Source organism: Pavona decussata, unplaced genomic scaffold (genome assembly GCF_977016875.1).
Source record: "Pavona decussata unplaced genomic scaffold, jaPavDecu1.1 SCAFFOLD_78, whole genome shotgun sequence".
NCBI classification, from domain to species: Eukaryota; Metazoa; Cnidaria; class Anthozoa; order Scleractinia; family Agariciidae; genus Pavona; species Pavona decussata.
The window spans coordinates 1119447-1132033 of NW_028145496.1; the positions used below are offsets into that span (position 1 = coordinate 1119447).

Below are 12587 nucleotides of genomic sequence, written 5' to 3' on the forward strand. Positions count from 1 at the left end.
TTGGCTTTGGCTTTGAAGAAAAAAAAAGGAAATAAAAAGCTCGAACAAGTTGTTCACCTCCATTTGGATCAGGTATACCCATAAGTTTAATGGGTAAATTAATAAAAGACAAAATGATAGAGGGTTGTAAGAGCACTCAAGGATGTCATGTATAGGTGCGGGTCACCATCAGTAATGTATGCTTATGATGGGTGGAACATCTTGGGTGGATTATAACAAAAAGTCGTGGTTTGGATAGATAGATACTTTATTATAACCACCATTGCAGCCATAAGATGAATTACGGGATATTTAACTATCTATAACTTCCGAACAATCAGAGAGGAAACTATTTATGCACTCAAAAATGTATTGACTTTTTTAGACGGGATAATACTCTCATAGAAAAACCGTTCACGTGTTAAAAAACATTTCTCTTTATATTTGCTTGCCAGGTATATAACTATTCTGTACTTTCTTAATGATGTGGAGGAAGGTGGACAGACAGCATTTCCAGTCGCCGACAATGAAACTTTCACTCACGAGGTTTGTGTGTACTCTTACTGCGCCTTTCCATAACATGCGACCTTTGAACTTCTTAACGTTAATCCAACAAACAAAGCGTCTTTCACTGCCGTCAATCAATCTCGAGTGTTCAGGCTCTTTGGCCATTGATTTGTCTCCAGGAAAGACTTTGGGGAACTGGAATTTTATCACCACAGGATTTCTGCGGTAAAACAATGCAAGACAATACGAGGCCGCCGATCAAAAAATTTAAATAAAATTCCAGTTCCCCAGAGTCTCGACTAACCGCTATTCAAAAAATTACAAACTTAAATTACGGCGACACCCGACTGACCCTTAACATACAGAAAACTAACAAAGACGATCAAAATCTGCCAATCAGAGCGTACAAACGTGACCTTTTCATCCTGGTGTGCCAAACATCTTTGTTTCCTAAGAAGTCCGCTACACTGACGGCAGTAAAGAACGTTCGGTTGAGTGTATTAACTGAATTTTCACAAAAAAATGTCATTCTTTTAGCAGGAGAATGAGAAAAGTGAAATAAATTAGGTATGCCCGAAAAAGCCAAAAACGCAGCGACCGCTTCGAGCAGGCTTACCCCTGAGGAAACTTTATTTTCTCTGCTGACTTATTTATTTTTATTTGGATCCGTTTCGATCGATAAAAACATATAAAAGGTTAAGGTCTATTTCAGCCCGTTCAATTTCTTAAAAAAAAAAAAAAAAACTTTGGAAACAACATACATGTCGAAGCGTTTGAGACATCCACCAGGCTTTTACGCATCATTATTGAATGATGTTCACGAGCGGGCTGCAGCTCGAAATACTGACCGAATAGAAGGCAAAACCCACCGTCATGGTTGTTTACGAAGTTAAGTGTATAGTCGCGAAACGAGTGCAAGAAAGAAAAGAGGAGTACTTCATTCAGTGGAAGAACTACTCTCCAACTGAAAATACATTGGAACCAGCCGAACACCTTCCCGAAGATCTGATCACCACCTTTGAAAGCAGGTACGTGGATCCACTGCGTGCGGATGAATGCACAGTTCTGTTCGAGAGGGGTTTAAAAGCTCCTCTGGCTTATAGCGAGGCCATAACAATGCGGCAGGATCTCCTGCGATCGCTGTTTCCTGATATGCCGTTGGACTTCCGTGGCATGTCTTGTCTTGCTTACTCTACTCTACTTGACGGAGTTTGAATTCTTAGTTTTCGTTCAGCGTTGAAATTGTGGTACCTTTGAACAAGTTTTATTTCACTTGTGGGGAGTCCGAAATCGCAAAACGATGATCCCTCAGAAAACACACATAAATCTCGCAAATTCGTAAAACAAATCTTGTAAAAAGTTTTGTAAGTTTTTTTAAGATATGGAAATAAGTCACGATTTTATATATTCAATCTAATTAAAAGTGAAATTTTTAATTTATCCTTTTTCCTTTTTTCCAAGTGATCTGCCTCATAACTGAATCTGCTCTTCCGGTGACAGCGGTGCGCGACATAATATTATGCGTTTGAATCCTTCCTGGAAGTTTTTACTGCGAAAAGCGTATAATATTGGATTTAAACACAAACCGCAAACGAACAAAAAAGCAAATACGGATGAAATATCAGAATAAAATTTGAGACTGATTTGTTGACTGGGCCATGACGTTATGATAGTGTGAAAAACAACAAATGGCCCATGACCGATGAAATACGCGGCAGTTATCATGACAAATGTCATAACAAGTTTCATTTTCTCGGGGCCTCCTTCTCCTTGCGATTCTGAGCAAATCGTATTTGTAAAGTAAAATCCTTTAAGCAGAGACCCGTAGCAATAAAACATAATCAAAAATGGAGTGTAAGTGTCAACTGCAGCACTTATGATCACATAAACTTTGGTCGCTTGATTCATGTGTAAGCTAAATGAATCAACACATGCAGACTCTGATTCGTTCCATTCATGAAAAACGAAAAGTGGTAGACGGAGGACAACACTTGAGATCCAAATAAGAGAAATAGCTTTCTTGATGTTGTCGTCGTTCAGTCGTAATCCTGTGTTAAAAGGTTTTAGCAAAGCATGATATCTTTCTACCGCTAGCACTGTTAGAGTCAATGATGTAACTGTTATGGAAATTTCTCCGATCGGTAAAAACTTGCAAACCAATTTCCCAAATCCATCGCTTAGATATCCATTGAGAGTAGAAAAGAAGAAGAATGGTACCATCAAAATGGTGACAATGTCGCTAAAGGCTAAGTTTACCAAAAGGTAATTAGTTGTTGTGTGCATCTCTCGCGTTTTGTGCACAATTCGGATGACTAACACGTTTCCGATAAATCCAATGATATAAAATGGAATAATGGTGAAAAACAGTACAAGTGCCAAGTTGTCACTATCATCCATAATGTTAGATGACATTTATCTCCCGTGTTTGAAAATCGCTTGATATACTGAAGGTTTAAAGACCGCAATGTCAGGTGAACACGGATTGTTTTTTCCATATCTTTCTTTCCTTATTTGGTAAGGTTTTTTGATTTGTATGATATGCAGATTACCGGTTTATTATTTGAATTATAATTACCAACACACACGAGTCTGTTTTTAGTGTTTTTGTTTGCACTCGTTTACAGCTGCTTAGGCTCAATCATACGAACTTTATACTAATGGTCTAGATATTCTCCAATGACTACTTCTTTTCGTTTGTAATTTCTTTGCCAAAATCATAATTTGTTTGATAATTGTTTCTGTCTAGTCTCACCGGCTAACACTGCATGTAATTGAACCTATTTAGCGAATACACACAACTGTTTGAAATAATTTCCACATACTTTTTATACATTCCCTGCTACTTTTATCTGTTGACAATAAGATACATATCAGACTGTGGAAAAGTTTTCAACGTGGGAGAGGTGATCGTTAGAAAAAATATGTAAAAATTAAATTTCTATAATAAGTACTAATCGAAAAAATTTAGTCTCACCTGCAGTTAACGCTGGTGAGATAGCAACAACATGTGACTGTAATACAAAGGAGCTGTTTAAGTTCATCACTTTGTTCGTAATGACCGATACAGCGTTTTCTCAAAGAGTCTATTTATTTTTCAAACATTCGTATTCATATATTCACCCTTCACGGAGCTACGAACACGCAATATTACCAGCTCCCAGTTGGCTTGATAGCTCACCGGCATCGCAGCGGTCATGGGTGCGAATCCCGTTCAAGCCTGAATTCAGTTCTTTTTTTTTTTTCAGGCTTTCTTTTCGCAACTGCTTAAGTTGCGTAAACAACTGTTCAGATATATGTTTCATATTCATTTAATACATGTAATAGTTAGTATAAGATATTCAAAATACGTTAAAGGCTCATTTAAATTTATTTAGGTGAAAAAAAAATGAAAATTAGCCCAACCGATTTTCAAGAACTTCCTGATGGTAAACTAATAAATGCTTTGAGAAATAAATGCTGTGTAAACACTTTGGGAAAAAGAAATTGGGAATTGCTTATAGGTTGGTTTGTGACGTTAAGCAACGATGCTAACTTCAAAGGTCTTAGCTTTGAAAAATTAACAAAAAAAAGTGTCAAATGGAATAACTTGAATAATATTGACAAAAGCTTCCTTATTTAATCACACGTGTAGACATGGCGATAAAGAAAATATTTTTTCGAGATAAAATGTCTCAATTGATGTTGAAGTAAATTCTCTTAACTGGTACCATACGAAATGTATAGAGAGAGTGTGAGAATGTACGTGTTGATCAATGATGATTGGAAAATTAAGTGCTCAGATGAATCTTGTACCGAAACGACATGCATTACACACACGTGTTACTCCCTACTGTTAGGAAACCATGTCTATTCTTACCGTTTAACCACTACAGTCGACTCCCGATAACTCGAACCCTCGCTAACTCGAACCTCGCGCTAACTCGAACCAATTTTCCTTTCCTCTCAGGTCATTTTCTATATAATTTTACCCCCGATAACTCGAACTCCCGATAACTCGAACCTTTTTCAGTTTCCCTTGAAGGTTCGAGTTATCGGGAGTCGACTGTACATGCAATTGAATATTTAGCGAATACATACAACTGTGTTGAGATAATATCTGGCTTTTTATACATTTCCTGTGACTTTTATCTGTTGACAAGTAGATACAGATCAGACAGTGGAAACGTTTTAGGCTTTTGGAAAGATGATCGTTAGAAATTTTTTTTTTTTTAATTAAACTTCTTTTTTGTACACTAATGGTCTTGATATTCTCCAATGACCAGCTCTTTTCTTTTGCAATTTCTTTGCCAAAGTCATAATTTGTTTGATAATTGTTTCAGTGTCTAGACTCACCGGCACCACACAAGTGAATAGTACTTTTCGCACGCACTGATTGGGTAGCTCGGAGGTGATTAGCCTGGGAGCTGATTCACCTCCGAATAGCCGAAGAGAAACAACATGGATGGCTTTCCGTTTCGCCACGGTTACTTAAGAGGAAATTATTTCGATAAACAGTACCGGGTTTTTACCGTGATAGCTAGTGTGTTCGCAGATCAAGCTACTGCCGTGATGTTTGTCAAAATAACTTGTGGGCATGATCAACTGACCGTTAACATACAGAAAACCAACAAAGACGATCAAAATCCGCCAATCAGAGCGTACGAACGTGACCTTTTCATCCTGGTGAGCCAAACATCCTTGTTTCCTAAGAAGTCCGCTACACTGACTGACGGCAGTAAAGAAAGTTCGGTTGAGTGTATTAACTGAATTTTCACATAAAAATGTCATTTTTTTAGCAGGAGAATGAGAAAAGTGAAATAAATTAGGTATGCCCGAAAAAGCCAAAAACGCAGCGACCGCTTCGAGCAGGCTTACCCCTGAGGAAACATTTTCCTTGCTGACTTATTTATTTTTATTTGGATCCGTTTCGATCGATAATAACATATAAAAGGTTAAGGTCTATTTCAGCCCGTTCAATTTCTTAAAAAAAATAATAACTTTGGAAACATCATACATGTCGAAGCGTTTGAGACATCCACCAGGCTTTTACGCATCATTATTAAATGATGTTCACGAGCGGGCTGCAGCTCGAAATACTGACCGAATAGAAGGCAAAACCCACCGTCATGGTTGTTTACGAAGTTAAGCGTATAGTCGCGAAACGAGTGCAAGGAAGAAAAGAGGAGTACTTCATTCAGTGGAAGAACTACTCTCCAACTGAAAATACATTGGAACCAGCCGAACACCTTCCCGAAGATCTGATCACCACCTTTGAAAGCAGGTACGTGGATCCACTGCGTGCAGCTGAATACACAGTTCTGTTCGAGAGGGGTTTAAAGCTCCTCTGGCTTATAGCGAGGCCATAACAATGCGGCAGGATCTCCTGCGATCGCTGTTTCCTGATATGCCGTTGGACTTCCGTGGCATGTCTTGTCTTGCTTACTCTACTCTACTTGACGAAGTTTGCATTCTTAGTTTTCGTTCAGCGTTGAAATTGTGGTACCTTTGAACAAGTTTTATTTCACTTGTGGGGAGTCCGAAATCGCAAAACGATGATCCCTCAGAAAACACACATAAATATCGCAAATTCGTAAAACAAATCTTGTAAAAAGTTTTGTAAGTTTTTTTAAGATATGGAAATAAGTCACGATTTTATATATTCAATCTAATTAAAAGTGAAATTTTTAATTTATTCTTTTTCTTTTTCCAAGTGATCTGCCTCATAACTGAATTTGCTCTTCCGGTGATAGCGGTGTGCGACATAATATTATGCGTTTGAATCCTTCCTGGAAGTTTTCACTGCGAAAAGCGTATAATATTGGATTTAAACACAAACTGCAAACGAACAAAAAAGCAAATACGGATGAAATATCAGAATAAAATTTGAGACTGATTTGTTGACTAGGCCATGACGCTATGATAGTGTGAAAAACAACAAATGGCCCATGACCGATGAAATACGCGGCAGTTATCATGACAAATGTCATAACAAGTTTCATTTTCTCGGGGCCTCCCTCTCCTTGCGATTCTGAGCAAATCGTATTTGTAAAGTAGAATCCTTTAAGCAGAGACCCGTAGCAATAAAACATAATCAAAAATGGAGTGTAAGTGTCAACTGCAGCACTTATGATCACATAAACTTTGGTCGCTTGATTCATGTGTAAGCTAAATGAATCAACACATGCAGACTCTGATTCGTTCCATTCATGAAAAACGAAAAGTGGTAGACGGAGGACAACACTTGAGATCCAAATAAGAGAAATAGCTTTCTTGATGTTGTCGTCGTTCAGTCGTAATCCTGTGTTAAAAGGTTTTAGCAAAGCATGATATCTTTCTACCGCTAGCACTGTTAGAGTCAATGATGAAACTGTTATGGAAATTTCTCCGATCGGTAAAAACTTGCAAACCAATTTCCCAAATTCATCGCTTAGATATCCATTGAGAGAAGAAAAGAAGAAGAATGGTACCATCAAAATGGTGACAATGTCGCTAAAGGCTAAGTTTACCAAAAGGTAATTAGTTGTTGTGTGCATCTCTCGCGTTTTGTGCACAATTCGGATGACTAACACGTTTCCGATAAATCCAATGATATAAAATGGAATAATGGTGAAAAACAGTGCAAGTGCCAAGTTGTCACTATTATCCATAATGTTAGATGCACATTTATCTCCCGTGTTTGAAAATCGCTTGATATACTGAAGGTTTAAAGACCGCAATGTCAGGTGTACACGGATTGTTTTTTCCATATCTTTCTTTCCTTATTTGGTAAGGTTTTTTGATTTGTATGATATGCAGATTACCGGTTTATTATTTGAATTATAATTACCAACACACGAGTCTTGTTTTTACTGTTTTTGTTTGCACTCGTTTACAGCTGCATAGACAACGGTAATCGATCGCGAGTACTGTTAATATTTTTCTTGCTCTTGGGCTAAGGCTCAATCATACGAACTTTATACTAATGGTCTAGATATTCTCCAATGACTACTTCTTTTCGTTTGTAATTTCTTTGCCAAAGTCATAATTTGTTTGATAATTGTTTCTGTCTAGTCTCACCGGCTAACACTGCATGTAATTGAACCTATTTAGCGAATACACACAACTGTTTGAAATAGTTTCCACACACTTTTTATACATTCCCTGCTACTTTTATCTGTTGACAATAAGATACATATCAGACTGTGAAAAAGTTTTCAAATATGTAAAAATTAAATTTCTATAATAAGTACTAATCGAAAAAATTTAGTCTCACCTGCAGTTAACGCTGGTGAGATAGCAACAACATGTGACTGTAATACAAAGGAGCTGTTTAAGTTCATCACTTTGTTCGTAATGACCGATACAGCGTTTTCTCAAAGAGTCTATTTATTTTTCAAACATTCGTATTCATATATTCACCCCTCACGGAGCTACGAACACGCAATATTACCAGCTCCCAGTTGGCTTGATAGCTTACCGGCATCGCAGCGGTCATGGGTGCGAATCCCGTTCAAGCCTGAATTCAGTTCTTCTTTTTTTTTTTTTTCAGGCTTTCTTTTCGCAACTGCTACAGTTGCGTAAACAACTGTTCAGATATATGCTTCATATTCATTTAATACATGTAATAGTTAGTATAAGATATTCAAAATACGTTAAAGGCTCATTTAAATTTATTCAGGTGAAAAAAAAAATTAAAATTAGCCCAACCGATTTTCAAGAACTTCATGATGGTAAACTAATAAATGCTTTGAGAATTAAATGCTGTGTAAACACTTTGGGAAAAAGAAATTGGGAATTGCTTATAGGTTGGTTTGTGACGTTAAGCAACGATGCTAACTTCAAAGGTCTTAGCTTTGAAAAATTAACAAAAAAAAGTGTCAAATGGAATTACTTGAATAATATTGGCAAAAGCTTCCTTATTTGATCACACGTGTAGGCATGGCGATAAAGAAAATATTTTTTTTGAGATAAAATGTCTCAATTGATGTTGAAGCAAATTCTCTCAACTGGTACCATACGAAATGTATAGAGAGAGTGTGAGAATGTACGTGTTGATCAATGATGATTGGAAAATTAAGTGCTCAGATGAATCTTGTACCGAGACGACATGCATTACACACACGTGTTACTCCCTACTGTTAGGAAACCATGTCTATTCTTACCGTTTAACCACTACAGTCGACTCCCGATAACTCGAACCCTCGCTAACTCGAACCTCGCGCTAACTCATTTTCTATATAATTTTACCCCCGATAACTCGAACTCCCGATAACTCGAACCTTTTTCAGTTTCCCTTGAAGGTTCGAGTTATCGGGAGTCGACTGTACATGCAATTGAATATTTAGCGAATACATACAACTGTGTTGAGATAATATCTGGCTTTTTATACATTTCCTGTGACTTTTATCTGTTGACAAGTAGATACAGATCAGACAGTGGAAACGTTTTAGGCTTTTGGAAAGATGATCGTTAGAAATTTTTTTTTTTTTAATTAAACTTCTTTTTTGTACACTAATGGTCTTGATATTCTCCAATGACCAGCCCTTTTCTTTTGCAATTTCTTTGCCAAAGTCATAATTTATTTGATAATTGTTTCAGTGTCTAGACTCACCGGCACCACACAAGTGAATAGTACTTTTCGCTCGCACTGATTGGCGAGCAGCCTGGGAGGTGATTCACCTCCGAATAGCCGAAGAGAAACAAGATGGCTTCCCGTTTCGCCACGGTTACTTAAGAGGAAATTATTTCGATAAACCATACCGGGTTTTTACCGTGATAGCTAATGTGTTCGCAAATCAAGCTACTGCCGTGATGTTTGTCAAAATAACTTGTGGGCATGATCAACTGTCACGTTGAACTCAGTTAATGGCCTCGCAGACGCAGACCACAAGTCTCCAATAGCTCAGTGGTAGAGCATGCAACTGGCAGCTACAAGGTCATGAATTCGACCCCATTAAAGGAATAGAGAATAATTGCTTTCTTGGTTTATTTCTTCATTAATTTCATCTTTATAGAGTTGACAATAAAATTGAAAATTAGCCAAACCAGTTTTCACAGTTCTACAAGAGGTTCTACAAGCATTTTCAAACTGATTGTGACACTCTTCCTAAAATCATTATTTCTTCTGAAAAATACTCTATTAAGCGCAATGTAAAAGATACAAACAATTTCCCCCCCCCCCCCCCCCACCCCTCACTTTTTAATGTTGTCAACCGTTTGTTGAAAGCTTATCGGAAATTTTGTCAACATTGATTTGGGGGGAGAGGGATAAATGTTTGAATGAAGTAAATTAGAAAAGACGTTCTGAACACAGAGTATGTCTCAAGTCTTTTTGCAATTGGTTGTAGATCCTTTAGACTGGACAAACATGCGATGACTTTTACAGGGTAACTTTAGAATGCTGCATTAAATTAGAAATATTAAAACTTTAAAATATTTATTTCAATTAGAAACTTCTAAGTTTCATATCTTATGGTAATATGTAAGGTTACCTCTGTTTACACTGGTTATTTGTGACATGGTACGATGATACCACATGTGTGGGATCATCCTGAGGATGAGCCCCAAACTGAGGCCGACACAGTTCTGTCTGCAGTTATATGTATATATGTATATTTATTTATTTATTTATTTATTTATTTATTTATTTCTTTATTTATTTATTTATTTATTTATTTACTTTTTTTTAGTTTCTAAGCCGCAGGAGGCAGACGTTAACATTAAGCGCAAAACTACGTTTGTGATCTGCGAAAAATGGACGTGGAATTTGGCATACGTTGTGAACAGCCAGCCTATTAATTCCGACGTGTTGGATTTTTCCACAACTCCAATACCTCAAAACGTCCAAATTTGTCAAAAATTAATCAAAACCAATAAGGAAACTTAATAAATTATTCGATTATAGAAAAACTCAAATTGCTGTCACCAAATTTTAAGGAAAAGCGACTAAGTTTAGTAGCTTTTGCGCGAATATTAAAATAATTGTGAGTGATTCATGTATTAGCATGGACGCATTCTTCACCACCTACCAGGCTGACTTGCATTATTTAAGCATGCTTGTTGACTTAAAACAAACTCGTAGAGAACTAAAGAACAAGAACTACAAAGGCACAAAAAAGAACCCGCGCAGTTCCTTGAGTTTTCAGCTTATAAGCGATGGGCTAGGAGGAAAAGCCTAGACGAATCTTAATCTAACTTTATAATTTATTCAAGTGAACACTAGCAGTCGAAAATTCCACTCGCGCCTGAGGTGTGATCGGCAGCAATACGTCTGATAAAAACTACTAAATGTGTAGTTGTTTTATTTATTTTTTTTATAAAATCATGTCCATTCCCTAATACCTAAAGTTGAAATTACCAAATTGACAGCAAAAATGAAACGTCATCATTTATGTCATGTCTCCTTTTTAAGAAATGTGGAGTGATGAATCGATTTTTATTCTATTACTGAGTAATCGTTAAACTCACTTACTTCGCCAACCATATTTTAAAAGGTTACCCTGTATTCAGTTTCAGCCGCTAAATGTCGGTCATTGGAAGTAGGCCTTCCCCACTGACCTCCACTGGACCACGTTTTGCGCGACACGGTGCCAGTGCTTTAGGAAACTATCTAAGTTGTTCATCCATCTCGTCCTTGGTCTTCCTCGGTTCCTTGTGTGTCCCCGGGGCGTCCAGAACGCAATGCCGGTTGTCCAACGGTTATCTGTTCTTCTCGCTACATCACCAGCCCAATGCCATTTGCATGAGTTTGCTTATCGTTTCCATGATATGTCGTACTTTGATTTTTCACATATCCATTGAGCTGTTTTACGATTTCGCCATGTGTTGTTTAACGTGATTCTTTCACGGCCTCTCTGCATAGGTTTGAGTTTCAAGGTTTGTTGTTTCGTAAGATTCCAGGTCTCAGATCCGTAGGTAACTGTTGGTAAGATACACTGATCGTAAACCTGTCGTTTGAGAACGATCGGAATATCTTTGTTTTTGAAGATTGCACTTGCTCTTCCGAAAGCTTGCTATCTGAGGGTGTTATGACGTTTGATCTTTCGTTCTTTCGAGGCAGAATCCATGGAGATGCGTTGACCAAGGTAGATGTAATGATCGACTTCTTCGATTTCATTGCTGTCAATAGTACTGGGTTCTTCTACGTCCTCAGCGAACTCGTTGTACATAGCCTTGGTCTTTCTTAGATTCATACTAAGCCCAACTTCAACGCTAGCTTGGTTGAGGTCGTGTAGTTTTTCTTGGAGTTCTCCAATACTGTTGGAAAAAATAGTAATGTCATCAGCGAACCGTAGGTGACTGAGATATTCACCATCGATTCTGATTCCCTTCTTTTCCCATCGTTGTTAGCGATAGACCTTTTCCAAACAGGCAATCTCTGTGTACATTGTGGTATGTCTTGTCTCGTTTACTCCACTTGATGGAATTTACATTGTTAATTTTCGTTCAGTGTTGAAATTGTGCTTCCTTTGAACAAGTTTTATTCCACTTGTGGGAAGTCAGAAATTGCAAAACGATGATGTAAAAAGTCTTGTGACTTTTTAAAGATATGGAAATATGTCATGATTTTATATATTCAATCTAATTAAAAGTGAAATTTTTAATAAATTCTTTTTTCTTTTCCCAAATGATCTGCCTCATAACTGAATTTGCTCTTCCGGTGATAGCGGTGTGCGACATAATATTATGCGTTTGAATCCTTCCTGGAAGTTTTTACTGCGAAAAGCGTATAATATTGGATTTAAACACAAACTGCAATCGAATAAAACAACAAATACAAAAGAAATATTAGAATAAAATTTGAGACTGATTTGTTGACGAGGCCATGATGCTATGATAGTGTGTAAAACAACAAATGGCCCATAACCGATGAAATACCCGACAGTAGCCAGGACAAATGTGACAACAAGTTTCTTTTTCTCCGCAAGAGTCCTTTCTCCTTGCGATTCTCGGCAAATCGTGTTTGTAAAGTAGAGCCCTTTAATTAGAGACCCATAGCAATAAAGGATCGCTAAAAGCGGTATGTAAGTGCCAAATACAGCATGTACGATCACATAAACTTTGGTCGCTAGATTCATGTGCAAGCCCCATGCACCAACACATGTAGAGTGTGATTCGCTCCATCTCTGGAATACGAAATGTGG

At 37.4% G+C, this 12587-nt stretch overlaps 1 protein-coding gene across 3 annotated transcripts in view; it reads left to right on the forward strand.

The window, feature by feature from the left end:
• LOC146476237 (transmembrane prolyl 4-hydroxylase-like) overlaps positions 1-12587 on the forward strand; it is a 70302-nt gene that overhangs the window by 6149 nt on the left and 51566 nt on the right. For all 3 annotated transcript variants that reach the window (XM_085114775.1, XM_085114772.1, XM_085114774.1), the window contains one exon: positions 435-525. In XM_085114775.1, the coding sequence (XP_084970901.1) occupies positions 435-525 (91 nt within the window). The remainder of the gene's footprint in view (positions 1-434; positions 526-12587) is intronic.